General features: G+C 43.8%; 1 protein-coding gene across 1 annotated transcript in view; it reads left to right on the top strand.

The window, feature by feature from the left end:
* The window catches only part of myo7aa (myosin VIIAa), a 71814-nt gene that overhangs the window by 30977 nt on the left and 23965 nt on the right, over positions 1-16872 (top strand). The window contains exons 15-30 of the mRNA XM_030744374.1: positions 385-491; positions 2809-2946; positions 4187-4345; positions 4693-4785; positions 6558-6652; positions 6805-6889; positions 7008-7226; positions 10037-10144; positions 10727-10936; positions 11418-11624; positions 11964-12140; positions 12916-13005; positions 13319-13446; positions 15496-15622; positions 15772-15891; positions 16515-16688. Coding sequence (XP_030600234.1) covers positions 385-491; positions 2809-2946; positions 4187-4345; positions 4693-4785; positions 6558-6652; positions 6805-6889; positions 7008-7226; positions 10037-10144; positions 10727-10936; positions 11418-11624; positions 11964-12140; positions 12916-13005; positions 13319-13446; positions 15496-15622; positions 15772-15891; positions 16515-16688 — 2237 coding nt within the window. The remainder of the gene's footprint in view (positions 1-384; positions 492-2808; positions 2947-4186; positions 4346-4692; positions 4786-6557; positions 6653-6804; positions 6890-7007; positions 7227-10036; positions 10145-10726; positions 10937-11417; positions 11625-11963; positions 12141-12915; positions 13006-13318; positions 13447-15495; positions 15623-15771; positions 15892-16514; positions 16689-16872) is intronic.

Below are 16872 nucleotides of genomic sequence, written 5' to 3'. Positions count from 1 at the left end.
ACATTTTACAAAAACAGTCATAATGGTTTCCAAGTCTCTGCTAACATAAAACGACCAAAAATACTTTGAGTCTAAAATGTTTGAATCCTGTGACCGTAGTTTGGCCTCATGAGGTTGGTGCACGCATAAGTGATCAGTGTGAGCACATTTTTTCTACTCAGTCACCATTTTAAAACATTAATCCTACAAAAACTTTAGTTACAAATGACACATTAAAGTAGAGGAGTAATAAGAATAATATTTAAAACCTTGAGTAACACGCCTCCAAACTGCTCAGGCTCAACACGAGGAAGTACTCAGTTACTTTCCATCACTCATCTGTTCACTCAGTGCGTGCGTGTGTGTGTGTGTGTGTGCGTGCGTGTGTGTGTGTGTGTCCTGCAGGTTTCCTGGAGAAGAACAGGGATACTCTGTATGGTGACATCATTCAGCTGGTTCACTCCTCCAAAAACAAGTTCATCAAACAAATCTTCCAGGCTGATGTTGCTATGGTAACACACACACACGCACACACACACTCGTCAGGATATTAAGCAGAGGGCAGTCAGGGTTGCCAGGTCTGTGTGATCACATGTCCAACACTGGAACTTAGAACCCAGTAAAGATGTGATCGGTGGACTGTGGGAGGGGGAAGCATCACAGCAGGTTGTGTTTCTTTGTGTCTGTTACTGTAACAGTTTAATGACCTATTTAAGGTGTCCACAGTCCACAGCAGCATGTGAACATTATTCAGAGCTGTGGGAGAACCACAGACCTAGCCCCCCTGATGATAACAGGGACCCTCTGTGGGCTGCAGCAGTAAAACGTGTGGGTACCCATCATGGAAGCTTTGGACTGAATGACACATGAAGCTGTGACACTGATGTAGTTTCACCTCTGAAGCTGCAGTTTCTTCTCTGCATGTTTCTCTTTAAATCCAGCCCAGAGATAACACGCCTGTCTTCTCTGTCCTCCCTCCCCGTGTGTCTCTGTGTGTGTCTGTGTGTGTGTTTCCACCTGCATGTCTGTGTGCTGCTTCTTGCCAGTTTCTGTGTGGTTACGCTGCTGTTAGTTCAGCCACAGCTGCCTCCAAGGTAAAAATGATCAGCACCTCCTCTTCATCCTCTCCTCCTCTTCATTTCCTCCTACTTTCCTCTCATTCTTTCATCTCTGACTTCAAACATGGTCTGAACCTCCATACCTCCATCTCTCCATCACAGCAGGATCAGACATCAGGTCTGATGGTAATGAATACCACTCCATGTACTCTGATACTTCATACTGCAGTACTTTTATTCATCAGTATCATCCAAAGATACTTTATTCCACTGTTTTTATTCTCTGCCTTTGAAAAGGGTTTTAACGTACATGTATTTAAGTCTTTGGCCCTGCTGTCGCTGATATTCATTAGTGACATCACATGTTGCTGGCTAACATTATAAAGTTTAAGGCAGACTTTATAGGACTACATTTCCTTTCTAAAAGGAGAAAACAGTTAAAAATATTTACAGTAATCCCTCACTTTCCCGCGATAAGTGAAAATCCACGAAGTAGGGACGCTATATTTATTTTAATACTTATACATTATTTTAGTAGTAAACCCTCCCCACACACTTATACACCACATGTATACATTACTGTACAACACGTACTACACATGTGAAGAACGAGTACCGCAAAAACCCGCGAAACAGCGAAAATACTGCGATAAATATTTTACACTAATATTGATTGAAAACCTGCAAAACAGCGAGTTCGTGAAGTAGAGAGAGATTACTGTACTTTTACTGTACTCTTGGTTTTTATTTTTAATGGTTCAGAGGAAATAGGGCAGGAAGCCTCCTGATGCTACAGGAGCTCCACCTCAATAAATATGTATTTACTTATAGTCGGGGGGTTTGTAATAGTAACAGCTCAGATATCAACTTCAACACATGATGGAGAAATATTATAAAGTTGTTGTGTTCACAGCTCAGCAAAGTTCACTCTTTGTATTATAATAACTGACTAATGTAAGTCTATAAATCCTAACATCACTCACTCTGTCAGGTAAATATGTTAAATAGGACTCCTGTAATGACTGATGGGCAGTGATGTCATCATATTTGAAATAATATAATGTTGCTCAATATTGTCCCAACAAAATGTGTTTTTATTTATTTTAAATCATGTTTTTTATTCGTAACGAAGGAGGAAAATGAATAATTTATGTGTTTAAATACATAAATAACCCACATGCTGGTAATAAAGAGATTTCTGTGAGTGAAGCTATTTTATTTTTTTTGTTTGAATATAAATTCTAATTTTTGTATTAAATAAATGTACCAATAGTTTTAAAAAGCACTGCAACAAACCCAGCATGTATTATTTGTGCTTAATTCTCTTCAGATAAATATTTGATTTATTAAGTTTCAGTCAGCTGTGGAGAAAAACGACCAAATGATTTATGCTAATTGATCTTTTCCACCAGCCTTGGAGTCCAAATATATTCAGTTTATTATTGTGATGGAGGAAAGAAAAACATTAGAAAAGCTGAACCACAAACTTTAAAAAAAAAAGCTGGTGAATTTTCTCTTGATTCATCCGTTAATTCATTAGTTGATTAACTGGTTGATGAGTTAATTGCTTGATGAGTTAATTGCTTGCAGCTCCCTCCTTGTGACACAGGTCAGATTGACATGTGAGTGAAGCTGAGAGGAAACAGGTCAGTGTGGAGCTCAGGAAGAGCAGGAGGAGTCTCCTCATTGTTTCTGACTGACACTGTTGTTGCTGTTTCACTGTGTGTGTGTGTGTGTGTGTGTGTGTGTGTGTGTGTGTGTGTGTGTGTAGGGGGCAGAGACCAGGAAGCGCTCGCCCACCCTGAGCAGTCAGTTTAAGAGATCTCTGGAGCTGCTGATGAGAACTCTGAGCGTCTGTCAGCCGTTCTTCGTCCGCTGCATCAAACCCAATGAATACAAGAAGCCCATGGTGAGTCCAGCACTGACACAGCTCCTTTATTTGTTAAAATGAATTTTGAGAAGCGTAAAAATGTCTTTAAAACAGGAAGTTAATGCTCAGTGGAGATTCTGCTCATTTTTCCTCCATGTCTGCCTGATTCTGTGCCTGACGTTTGACCCCACAGAGGAGGTGAGCGATATTCAGGCTGTGCTGGAGCTGAAGGGATCTCTGCTGTGCTGCGGCACAAACGTTTCTTTTTAAGCGGGGACACTGACATCTGTAATTCTAATGCTGTCAGATCATTTAGTCGAAGCTTGCAGAGTGACAAGATTACGTTTAACGTTGTTTTAATACAGTTTCAGTTTATTCGGGTTTTTTTCTTCTGCTGCTGAATTTAAAATAATTCTGCTCGAGTCAGCACTATGATGCATTCATATAAGAATGTTTGGCTTTTCTGTGTTAAAATCACTGCATATTTATTGAGAGAATACCTCATTTGTGCATTTAGATGCAAAGTTTCCAGTTCAAATGCAAATAAATAAAAATAAAATCATTAAATCAAAATGAAACAAGGATGATGAATCTGAATTTATCCAAGTCTGCAAATCAGTGTGAACTTAAAAAATGTATTAAATAATTTATGTTTAACCATAAAAGTACAGAAACAGGACAGAGACATGTTCACCTCAGGTCGTTAAAATCAGACGGGAACGTTTATTTCTGTCTGTAATCATGAGTCTGATTTAAAGAGCAGTTTATTCCCAGAAACACCAAAAATGACTTTTTCAGTATTTCCTGATTCATGTGGGGAGAAAACAGTGAAAACATCCAAACATCAATTTAAACGCTGCTTCATCAGATCTACAGTACACCTGTAAATCTGATGATTAAAATTACAGCGCGGAGTTTTTAAGGTTGTTTTCCTCACACTCTGAAGCAGAAATCACAGATCAACAATTTATTCAAAGTGTGTCAAATATTGATCAATTTAGAGTGATAAAGACTCAAACCCTCTGTGAAAAAGTCTGAGTCTGTCAGACGTTTGAATCTGCTTCTCTGCAAAGTTTGTTTTAAAACATGCAGAAATCATATTTACTGTAAACATCATGTTTAACCATAATAAGTAAATGATCAGCAATCAGTTTCATGGTGATCCCAGTTCACCTGTGTGAACCAGCTCTAAGGACCAAGTCTAAAACTATGACCTTTGACCTTCATCAGCACATGACACAGTGTGTGTGTGTGTGTGTGTGTGTGTGCGTGCGCGCAGCTGTTTGACAGGGAGCTGTGTGTCCGCCAGCTGAGGTACTCGGGAATGATGGAGACCATCCGAATCCGCCGAGCCGGATATCCCATCCGCTACACCTTTGTGGAGTTTGTTGACCGGTACCGGGTGCTCATGCCGGGAGTCAAACCGGCGTACAAACAGGTAATTGCAGGTGTGTTGACGGGTCTGTGGACTGGCCGCATTCTGGGCTTTTTTTAATCACCAGTTTGTGTGAAAAAACTCTGTTCAGTCACTTTTCATTCCAAACCTTTGTTTGTGAGGGGCAGCCAGTCAGAAGAAGGCTGGCTTGAAGGCTTAAACCAGCTTGTTTCAGACAGGATGAACTGCTGCACTGAGGCCCAGTATCAGATCAGTGAGCATTATTATATTCTTACAGTCCAGGGATATGAACATGGTACTGGGTGGACTCGTGCTTAAATGTTAATGAGAAAGTGATGTACCATGCTGACCTCCGTCCCTCTCACTGTGGGATCGTCTCGTTCCATCAGGAGGACCTGAGGGGAACCTGTCAGAGGATCGCTGAGGCCGTGCTCGGCAGAGACGATGACTGGCAGATGGGAAAGACCAAGATCTTCCTCAAGGTACTCCTGCATGCAGGCATGTGTCTGTACAGAGCTTTCTCTGACAGTGAAGCCCTCTCAAGGGGTGTTTGAGGAAGCTCATTTCCTCTGCTTACACTCTTATTTTGTCAGTCCGTCCCCCTCCCAGGGGGATGGTGGGAACATAGATACACTCTGCTCTCCTCACTCATTCACTGTCCCTTTAACCCCAACATATGTGAACTGATCCCCGGGCCCGTGCTCGAAGCAAACCAGAGCCTCAGTTTGGAGGATTCTCATCTCAGTCCCGTCACACCCACTGTGAGGTGAAGTTATCACATGACTGGGTGCAAACACGCGGCAGTGCCGCAGCACGTCACTGCAGCCGCTGTGCTTCTCTTAGCTTTCCGACAGGATGTGCAGACCCAGAGCTCAGATTCTCCTCTTTGTGTGAGCCGCTTCATCCCAGCGCTGTTTGTTTCCAGCTCACGCCTGCTGAGGGGAACATTTTGTGTTTTGGTTTCCAGGTGTGTATTTGTTTATCTTTGCAGACCGGGTCAGAGGTCACGGCTGGTCTGCTGTGGACAGCACAGCCTGTCTTTTGTTTGATTCTCTCAGAGATCGCAGCACCGTGATTATGTTCACCTCTCCTCACACAGCTGTTCAGCTGATGTTAGAGCCAAATGCTGCTCAGGTGTGTCATGTTTTGATTTCCTCACGTCCTCCTTCACCATCACTGATTGTTCCAGAGACTGAAAACTCATTTTGGCGAACGGGGGGTGAATCTTCAGCCCCTTGCAGTGAATATAATGTGACACCATTAAAGTGTTTTAAAGTGAGGAGCTTGGAGCACTGAGGACTGTTGACTGTGGTGCAGCTGAGGCTCCTCTCTCAGGCCTTCCTGCTGGCCAGAAAGGAAGCACAGCAGGAAGGAGAAAGTTCAGCGGGTGAAAGCAGAGCAGCGCCCACACTTCCCCGACAGGACGTGGTCGGACAGGGCTGCGGGCGGATGGACAGAAGTTTGAGGTGTTTACATTCAGTTTTATGTTGAAAACTGTCAGATTAAAGCTCGCTGGTCTCTGTGTCCTGTCTGCACATATTTGATATTTTTATTTTGCTGCGTTAGCTGGAAACTTAGGACGCTTTATGAAAGTCTTGCTGAGTCATCCGAGCCTCCATCTCTGGTACGAGTCACCTTTTCTCCCTGGTTCAGGTGGGTCAGTTGGAGCGCCTGTGTGGATGTTACAGAGAGGAGGGAGAGCAAAGAACAAGTTTCTTATGTTTGGTGTCCTGATGATGTCCAACAAATCACATTATACAATGTTTTCATGTCAGACCTTGACCTCTAACCTTGAATATTAGCTCGATCCACACCCAGACCCCCTAATATTTACACACAGCTGTAACAGTTTAAACAGTTTGAGCTGAGCACAGAGTTTTAATGTGTGAATGAAAACCACTTTAAAGCAGGAAGCAGACTGCACTGATCCCTGTACTGTGGTCTTCATCATTCTTACAGTAACAGTGAGTGGAACGCTCCTCCTCCTCCTCCTCCTCCTCCTCCTCTGAAAGCAGCAGGACTAAATCTCCTTCCTCTGATTTCAGGAGTACAGCATTTACTCTTATTAAATTATTTCACACTCAGACTGATTTGATTTTTGTGTTCTGTTGTTTATGTGTGAGAAGCAACAGTTTCAGTACTCGGACTGTCCCCACTGTACCAGATTACACCCTCACAGATCTGCTGAGTCAGAGCCGAGAACCTGAAGTGCATTTTGTGTTTGTTTGTGCATCTTTTTCCTCCAACTGTCCAGGACCACCACGACATGTTGCTGGAGATCGAGAGAGACAAAGCCATCACAGACAAGGTCATCCTCATCCAGAAGGTGGTTCGAGGGTTCAAGGACAGGTGGGTCTTCAGGGTTTCCCACAGATTGAGATTTATTTGTGGAGGGAATACTGCAGCTCCACCAAAGTGTGATTCTTATCCAGCATCTTAGACTGCAGCCAGCAGCAGGGGTGGTCTCCACCTGAAAGTACTGACAGTATTTTCCATTTCAGATCGAACTTTCTAAAGATGAAGAAGTCGGCGATGTTGATCCAGAAGCTGTGGAGAGGATATCACTGTAGGAAGAACTATGGCGCTGTGAGCATCCTCTACATGTTTCACTCTACATCATTCAGTTAGAGAAACCTGTCAAATGAGGCGCTTTGCTGAAGTCTTTCTTTTCTCGTCCCGTCGTCCTATTTCTGTACCTTCTCAGATGCGAGCTGGCTTCTCTCGCCTCCAAGCTCTCGTTCGGTCAAGGAAGTTGTGCACATCGTATCACGTGGCCCGTCAGCGAATCACGGCCTTCCAGGGTCGCTGTCGGGGCTTCCTGGTGCGTCGGGCATTCAGGCACCGGCTGTGGGCCGTCATCACCATCCAGGCCTACACGAGAGGAATGATCGCTCGGCGACTGTACAAGAGGCTGAAGGGAGAGGTGCACACACAGAATACCCCCCCCCCCCCCCCCCCCACACACACACACACACACACACAGCATACCTGCCCCACTACCTGTCAGAGGGGGACGCTGGGTTTACTCACATGAATTTATGTCATCAGTTCATCAAATCAATGCATGCTGATAGATCGAAGTGTCTAAGAGGATGTAAAGTTGTATAAGTGAACTTATCATTGAGTTCTAACATTAACATACTTCTGATATATTTACACACCAGCAAGACCATTTCATCATAGGTCATATAAAACAGTGTATAAAGAAAAGTTAATCAATCTGCTGCATAACTAATACTTTCACTATACTTTCACATTTATACACCTTTACTTTTACACATACTCTAGGCCCTGTTTTGTGGAGCAGGATTGTGATCATCTGTAACCACCTAATTCGTTACTTTATTACATATAATGTATAAAATGAGGCGATATATTTGTGTAGGTTCTCAGTCATCCAGGTCATAGTATCTCTGGAGCCTGAAAAAAAGGCGACTGGACTTCTTTTTGTTTCTTGAAGACGTTCCTCCTCTCATCCCAAAGGCTTCTTCAGTTCTCAAACCAAAGGTGCAGAGACTCAGGTATTTAAACCCAGTGGGCGTAGTCCCCTGGAGGTGGTTATGACCCTCTATTGATCATGTGCGTAATCACATGTGCCCAGGTGTGAAAGGAAGCGTGGGTCATTACAATCAGTGGTTTCAGGTGAAACCAATTTGGGACTTTGCTCCATTGTATCAAGTGATCTACTGAGGTCACCTGAACAAAGGTGTGAATGGGAGTTGAGGCACCTGGGGAGGGAGCTCAGGGCAGCACTGTAGGTGGGGGAAAGTTGGTGATGTAATCCACCTCCTCTGTTCAATGATGGTTGTTCACAGTGGACATAGATGCTTCTTTTACTCCTTTTTCAAATCATCTGTTTTCCCTGTCCAAAATGTGGACATTGGCGTCCTCAAAGAGTGACCTTTGACATTTAGGTGCAGATGTACAGCTGAGTCTTGTCCTGTCGAGGTGGCTCTTCTATGTTGTGTGTTTGTGAAGAGGCTGTTTGGTTTCTCCAATGTAGAGGTCCGAGCACTCTTCACTGCACTGAACAGCATACACTACATCGCTGATCTTGTGTTTGGGGGGTTTGTCCTTGGGATGGACCAGTTTTTGCCTTAGGGTGTGACTTGGTTTGAAAAATACTGGGATGTCATGTCTGAGTTTCTCTGACAAGCCTGCCACATAAGGCATGACAATGTTGTTCCTCTTGTCATTCATATTCTCCCTAGTTTGTGTTTGGCCTTCATTCCTGTGCATCTTGGCTGATTTGATGAAAGCCCAGTTGGGGTAACCACATGTTTTGAGGGTTTTCTTAATATGTGTGTGTTCCTTTTGTTTCCCTTCTGCCTCAGAGGGAACACTTTCTGCCCGGTGTTGTAGGGTCCTGATCACCCCAAGTTTGTGTTCCAGAGGGTGGTGGGAGTCAAAGAGGAGATACTGGTCTGTGTGTGGGGGCTTCCAGTAAACTTCAGTGTTGAGGCTTCCATCTTCCTCGATAAGCACCGCACAGTCCAGGAAAGGTAACTTGTTATCTCTGGTGTCCTCCCCAGTAAAATGTATGTATTTATCCACTGAGTTGATGTGGTCAGTGAAGGCTTCTACTTCTTGGGTTTTGATTTTGACCCAGCTGTCATCTACATATCTGTACCAGTGGCTAGGTGCCTTCCCTTTGAAAGAGCCAAGAGCTTTACTTTCCACTTCCTCCATGTAAAGGTTGGCTACAGTGGGAGACACTGGGGAGCCCATGGCACATCCATGCTTCTGTCTGTAGAATCCATCATTGTATTTGAAATATGTTGTGGTAAGGCAGAGGTGCACAAATCTGATCTGGGGTAAAGCTGTTCTATAAGGAGTCGTCTTCCTGTAGTCGTCTTCTACAGGAAGGTCTCCACTGCCTCCGTTGTGGGTATGCAAGTGAAAAGTGAAACCACATCAGAGGACACCATGGTTTCATCTGGATTCAGTACAAGATTATGGACCTTGTTCATAAAATCTGTGGAGTTTTCGATGTGGTGTGTTGCCAACAAGCGGAGATAAGATGGTGGCGAGGTGTTTGGAAATGTTGTAGGTGACCGAGTTTATGCTGCTGATGATGGGTGTGGGACTCCTTTGTGGATCTTCGGGAGTCCATAAATGCATGGAGTAGTTTCTCCAGGGTACAGGCGGTAGTAAGTGGGGGGGTCAGTGGCTTTTTCCTTTTTGAATTGTTGCAGGCAGCAAATGACTTTTTTCTTGTAGGTGTTTGTGGGATCACGTCTCAAGACCTCATAAGTATTGTCACTGAGGACTGTAGTCATTTTGGAGTGGTAATCAGCTGAATTCAGAACAATGATACACCTCCCCTTGTCAGCTGGTAGTATGGTGATGTTTTGATCCTTACTCAGGGCTTTGATGACCTTCTCCTGAATGGTGAGGTTGGATGCAGGAAGTCTTGCACTGGAGAGGGTGGCTGAAACTTTCATCCTGATTTGTTCTGCTTCAGGTTGGGATAGTTTGTTATTTCTTATTGCTGTTTCTGTTTTAAACCCCACTGGGGTTTAAATACCTGGGTCTCTCCACCTTTGGTTTGAGAACTGAAGAAGCCTTTCAGATGAGAGGTGAAACATCTTCAAGAAACAAAAAGAAGTCCAGTCGCCTTTTTCAAGCTTCAGAGACTATAAAATGAGGCATTTTCCAGTTAAAGTGTCCTTTGCTGCTGTGCTGAGGATGTGTCGGTCACCGGCTGCTGGACTCCTTCATCTCTCCTTTCAGTACCGGAGGAGGCTGGAGGCTGAGAAGATGCGTCTGGCTGAAGAAGCCAAGCTCAGGAACCAGATGTCTGCAAAGAGAGCGAAGGCCGAGGCTGAGCGCAAACACCAGGTGAACAAATGTAACATATTTCAACCCTTTTCCATGTTAAATCTTTCCCCTTCAGTGTGACAGTGTGCACAAAGGTTTCATATAACTGGACAGCAAGTTTAGTTTAATCATGCTCGCGGCTCCTGCTGTGAAACTGTTTTTTTTCCTCATTAGACGTTACCTGGAAATACGGTGGACAGGTAGGACAGTGATTCATCCTGAGGTTTAAATGAATTCACCCAAAGTTTGACTGAAACTGAAACTTAATGTTAGACTAAATGTGGCCTGGCTGTCTGCCTGTTTGCTCTCACACAATGTGCAACATAATGTCAGAACATTCATGCTTCTATAATAATGATCAGCTGTGGGGGGAATCGAGCTGCCGATCAGCTTCATACTCAGGCCGGCCTGTGTTTGGTCACCGCTCACTGCTTCAGCACTTTTAAACTGAAATAAAGCAACAGGTAAAATATTTCCATGCTTTTATTCTTGGACTCTTGGACTGCAGCGTGTTCTTTCAGTTCGAAACAATCTCGGCTTGGATGGAAAAACTGAAGGAACCCGGATGTTTCTGCACTTTTGAGAACTGATTTCTTTTTCCAGGAGCGTCTGGCTCAGCTGGCCAAAGAGGATGCTGAGCGGGAGAAGAAGGAGAAGGAGGAGGCTCGGAGAAAGAAGGAGATGGTTGAGCAGATGGAGAAGGCCCGCATGGAACCCGTCAATGACTCTGACATGGTGGACAAGATGTTCGGCTTCCTGGGATCTACCAGTTCTTTCCCGGGTCAGGAGGGCCAAGCCCCCGCTGGCTTTGAGGTGAGCCGACCTCTTATTAATAAAGTTACAGTGAACCATTTTCTGTTGCATCGTGTGGCATGTTTTTAACTCACATATGCAGCTACATAATAACTGCTGATCCTCTTATATTTGCTGCCATCCATAAATCCATCTCACCAATTCAATGTTTTCATAAATGTGAACTTTTCTTTCTATTAACAGGTCTCTGTGCTGTGCAGGAACCAGTTTGCAGCCAGTTTTTTATATTTGCAGCCTCTGTATGTGAACATTAATACAGGACCTTTGTTTGCTGGAATATGTTTATGAATTACAGATGTGGGAGATTTTCAGGGGATTAAAATCACACACAGTTCAGCAGTTTTTAACCACGTGGTCCTGTGCAAATGCAGCTTTGGATGCATGAGAATATAACAGACTTTATTTCAGTAGCAGGGCTGGGACGCTGCATCATTACTTGGAAAGTGTTTGCAAACTTCATGAAGTCTTATGTTCTCTGCAGGATCTCGAGCAGACCCATCACGAGCTGGAGGAGGAGGATCTGGATGAGGCTCTTCCTCTGCCCGAGGATGATGATGAGGAGGATTTATCAGAGTACAAATTTGCCAAGTTTGCTGCCACCTACTTCCAGGGCACCACCACGCATACCTACGTCCGACGGCCTCTCAAACAGCCGCTGCTCTTCCATGATGATGAGGGGGACCAGCTGGTAGGTTTGACCTCTGACACCACGAAAGGGAAAATCTATTTATAAAACAGGTAAAACACCAAATGAGGCTCTCATGAGCTTTGTTCTTGCTCAGGTCTTTTATGGTCTGACGAAACACAATTTATCTGTCAATAATAATGTAGACTTAAAAGTTCTCACATCTGCCTCAATTTAATGTGACAACAAAGTTTAACTCAACAAACGGCGCCACACTTTTTACTGCTACATGTAAAAATGGATTTTACTGCCATTAAACTGAGACATGAGTGCAGGGAGGATCTGACTGCTGTCACACTCTCTGAGACAGCATCAGGACTTTGTGCTTGTATGTGTGCTCAGGCGGCTCTGGCAGTGTGGATCACAGTGCTGAGGTTCATGGGAGATCTGCCGGAGCCAAAGTACCACACGGCCATCAGCGACGGAAGCGAGAAGATCCCCGTCATGACCAAAATCTACGAGACGCTGGGAAAAAAGACATACAAGAGGGAGTTGCAGGCGCTGCAAGGGGAGGGGGAGGTGAGGAGGATGACGAGTGATGGGCGGGGCAATATTTCTGTAATGTGACGCTAAAAGTGACGTTTCTGTCTATGACTCCTCCTTTAACCCCTTAACTGGCAGCAAATAAAATCACCTGAAACAACTACATAACACCCTCTGGTTATTATTGGCTCTGAACAACCCATTTCATAGCCTATTAATCGGCTGCGTCTGGTCCGCGGGCCGAATGAAGTGCATTTATATGGCAGGCTAGACCCGCCCATTTTGACTGACACCTCATTCGGCCAATCATGTTAAGAAATGGGTTTCCCAGAGCCAATAATACTCAGAGGGCGTCACGTAGCTTTGTCAGGTGATTTGGTGCAGCCAGTTACATGATTGGCCGAATGACGTGTCAATAAAAATGGGAGGGTCTAGCCTGCCATATAAAAGGGACTACAAACGGCCCGTCACCGGGCCCTTGCCAGTTAAGGGGTTAAAAAGTTTCCTCACACACTCAAACATGTTCTGTGAGGTTGTGTCTCTGTGATGGTCGACCCCGGGACCCTAAACGGGGGTTAGGAAACGGGCGAATGGATATTTAGCATCTTCATCTTAAATAGTTAAACAGGAAGAAAAAACTATTTGTAACAATATAACCAAGCTTAAAAATAAATATTAAGAGAAGAAATGGATGGCGAGTATAATTCAGTTTATGTCATTTTTAACATTTGTGAGTCAGGATATTTTCCAAAGATACAGAATAACAGGATTATAAAGAGTCTCTGAGCTGTTTTCCCCATCTTCCCTCCAGACACCTCACTCTGACAGCCACAAGAAAAACAGTGTCCGACACAAACTGGTGTCCCTCACCCTGAAGAAGAAATCCAAGATCACTGAAGAGGTGAGCGAGAGCAGTGTTATAATGACACCACCGCTCAGCCTGGAAATTCCCTCCACATTATCCAGCAGTTAAGCCTCTGGATGCAGGAGGACGTCTGGATTTGGATCAGATTATGTTGAGAACATCAAGTCAATGTCTTTATCTGTTCTGATCTCACACTGATACACATTTCTGAAGATATGAAGTGAAGTGTTGCAGTGGTGAAGGTAGAGATGTTTCAGTCCAGCTCTGGATCAGTTCTAAGTTGGGCGGATCCATCTTTAACTTTGAGTGATCCTGCTCAGAACTCATCACATAATCTGATGCTTCTCAGGTCACCAAGCGCCTGAATGATGGTGAGTACGGTCTTCATGGCAACAGCATGCTGGAGGACCGTCCCACATCCAACCTGGAAAAACTTCACTTTATCATCGGCAACGGGATCCTGAGGCCAGGACTGAGGTAAACAAACACTCATTATCAGGTTTCCCAAACGTGATCATGAGTGTGTTGTTGTGCTTTGATATAAAGAATTAAAATTTGTTGTATTTTATACAAGTGACATAAATAAAACTGAATTTTATTTATATAGCGACAAATCACAACAAACAGTCGCCTCAAGGTGCTTTGTATTGTGGGTAAAGACCCTACAATAATACAGAGAAAACCCAACAGTCAAAACGACCCCCTATGAGCAGCACTTGGTGACAGTGGAAAGGAAAAACTCCCTTTAACAGGAAGAAACCTCCATCAGAACCAGGCTCAGGGAGGGGGGGTCATCTGCTGAGGGGGGAGAGACAGAGATTAATAATAACTAATGATTAAATGCAGAGTGGAGTATAAACAGAGTAAATAAGGTGAATGAAAAGAAACATTGCATCATGGGAACCCCCCAGCAGCCTAGGCCTATAGCAGCATAACTAAGGGATGGTTCAGGGTCACCTGATCCAGCCCTAACTATAAGCTTTATCATAAAGGAAAGTTTTAAGCCTAATCTTAAAAATAGAGAGGGTGTCTGTCTCCTGAATCCAAGCTGGAAGCTGGTTCCACAGAAGAGGCGCCTGAAAGCTGAAGGCTCTGCCTCCCATTCTACTCTTACGTATCCTAGGAACCACAAGTAAGCCAGCAGTCTGAGAGAGAAGTGCTCTGTTGGGGTGATATGTTACTATGAGGTCTTTGAGATAAGATGGGGCCTGATTATTCAAGACCTTGTAGGTGAGGAGAAGAATTTTAAATTCTATTCTAGATTTAACAGGGAGCCAATGAAGAGAAGCCAATATGGGAGAAATCTGCTCTCTCTTTCTAGTCCCTGTCAGTACTCTAGCTGCAGCATTTTGGATCAGCTGAAGGCTTTTCAGGGAGCTTTTAGGACAGCCTGATAATAACGAATTACAATAATCCAGCCTAGAAGTAATAACTGCATGAATGAGCTTTTCAGCATCACTCTGAGAAAAGATGTTTCTGATTTTAGAAATATTGCGCAAATGCAAAAAAGCGGTCCTACATATTTGTTTAATATGTGCATTGAAGGACATATCCTGGTCAAAAATGACTCCAAGATTTCTCACAGTGTTACTGGAGGCCAAAGTAATGCCATCCAGAGTAAGTATCTGGTTAGACACCATGTTTCTAAGATTTGTGGGGCCGAGTACAAGAACTTCAGTTTGATCTGAATTTAGAAGCAGGAAATTAGAGGTCATCCAGGCCTTAATATCTTTAAGACATTCAGTATCAAAGCTGCACTGAGGTCCAACAGGACAAGAACAGAGATGAGTCCACTGTCAGAGGCTGTAAGAAGATCATTTGTAAGCTTCACTAATGCTGTTTCTGTACTGTGATGAATGGCTTCAGACTTCAGACCACTTTGCTGCACTTTTAAATGTAAAAATCTTCTGCTGAAACTTGTATTTACAACTCTGATCATCACACAGATGATCCTGGAGATGATGTCGTTCCTTTGTTTTCTTTTGTTGCTTCTGATGTGAACTTGTTGAGGTTGATTACCTCAGCTGGGTGACGAGGAAATCAAATTTATTTCAACATGTTTTAAAAACAGCTGCTGGGTCTCCAGTTATGTTTTAGGTATTTCCACCTGACGCCGATAAATCTCCTGTAGGAGATTTATTGGTTTTATTATAGTGAGACTAACCAACCTTAAGCTGCACCAGTGCAAGGATATGTAGTTGTTTTTTTGTTTTTTGTCTCATAAAAAAAGCTAATAATATAAATAATCCTGTTTCCTTGAGGTAAGGAGGTCTGAAGGATGTAAAGAAAATAGTTTTCATAATGAGTAATTGGCTCTTTTAAAAACAGTGACGTGGCTGTGATAATGTCACAGTAGATCCTTTTAAACATTTGAACATCAATTCTTAAAAAGCTGGTTTTTGTGCAGACGTAGAGTTTAATTAACCGCAGGTTAGCATCAGATCCAGGAATGCTTCTACTCAAAACAGTGATGTAAACACAAACTGTGTGTGTGTGTGTGTGTGTGTGTGTGTGTGTGTGTGTCAGGGATGAGATCTACTGTCAGATCTGTAAGCAGCTAAGTCAGAACCCGTCTAAGAGTTCTCACGCTCGTGGCTGGATCCTCATCTCTCTGTGTGTCGGCTGCTTCGCTCCATCAGACAAATTTGTCAAGGTCAGTACATCAAGAACACACACACACACACACACACACACACACACACACACACACACCACTAAATGCACTGTAATCACAGCTGATGGGATTTTTGGTATTTATATATGACCTCTGACCTCACAGCTGCTGTTTTCCTTTCGTTGCAGTATCTGAGGAACTTCATCAGCAGCGGGCCTCCGGGTTACGCTCCGTACTGTGAAGAAAGACTGAGACGAACATTTGTGAACGGGACCAGAACGCAGCCTCCGTCATGGCTGGAGCTGCAGGTATAAACCACAGACTGTATAGAAAAGATGGCCATCGTGACATCACCCACTGTTTGCTGGACTTTTTTTTTCTTTGGAGCTGGGGTGGTGCTAAGTCATTAGCAAACGCTAGTAAGAGTGGTTTGCAGAGTTCATCCACGTACTGTATGGGTGCAATGCACACATGCTGCTAATTAGTGTTAACACTTACAAACTTGTTGTTGTACCACACAGTACACCACTACGCCACATTGTCAGATAATTGCATCAGAAACGCACCAACAGTACACAGAACGTGAGGGCAGGCTGTGATTGGCTGCCGTCGTCTGTGTCGGTATGTAACAGAGTTTGAAGGAGGAAACGAGCAGCATGAGAGGAAGTGCAGTTGTTGGCTTGAAGGCGCCAGTTTAATGTTTCAGCCTTGGAGGCTGCAGCCTGCTTCAGGCTGTTTGTTAAGGATGGAATCAGTCAGTTCTGTAATGTTTTACTATTTTTAAAACTAGCACATTTTCCAGCTTATGTTTTGTTTTTTCCTTTTATTTTTTTAATGTAATATTTTTTGGGCCTCATTTGAATCAGATTATGCCAAACCGCTCTGTTCTTTACATGTAGCAGATAGTAACTCACTCTGTGTGGATTTTCAGGCCACCAAGTCGAAGAAGCCCATCATGCTGCCCGTGACGTTCATGGACGGCACGACCAAAACGCTGCTGACTGACTCGGCCACCACAGCAAAGGAGCTCTGCGACGCCCTCGCCGACAAGATCAACCTGCGAGACCGCTTCGGGTTCTCGCTGTACATCGCATTGTTTGACAAGGTGGACACACACACACACACAATCTTCTTTTTCACTCTGATGTGATTTGGATCAGCTGATGGCCCTCCACAGAACTTTTAGGACAGCCTGATAACAATGAATTATAATACCTATATATTTATGTAATCTAAATGTTTACTGGTGAGTTAAAAAAAGATGCTTCTTTGTTTTTAAGCCCTGAAAG

The sequence above is a fragment of the Archocentrus centrarchus genome, chromosome 13 (assembly GCF_007364275.1).
Source record: "Archocentrus centrarchus isolate MPI-CPG fArcCen1 chromosome 13, fArcCen1, whole genome shotgun sequence".
NCBI classification, from domain to species: domain Eukaryota; kingdom Metazoa; phylum Chordata; class Actinopteri; order Cichliformes; family Cichlidae; genus Archocentrus; species Archocentrus centrarchus.
Note: the sequence above shows the minus strand (reverse complement) of the source record. Positions and strands in the feature narration are given on the sequence as shown.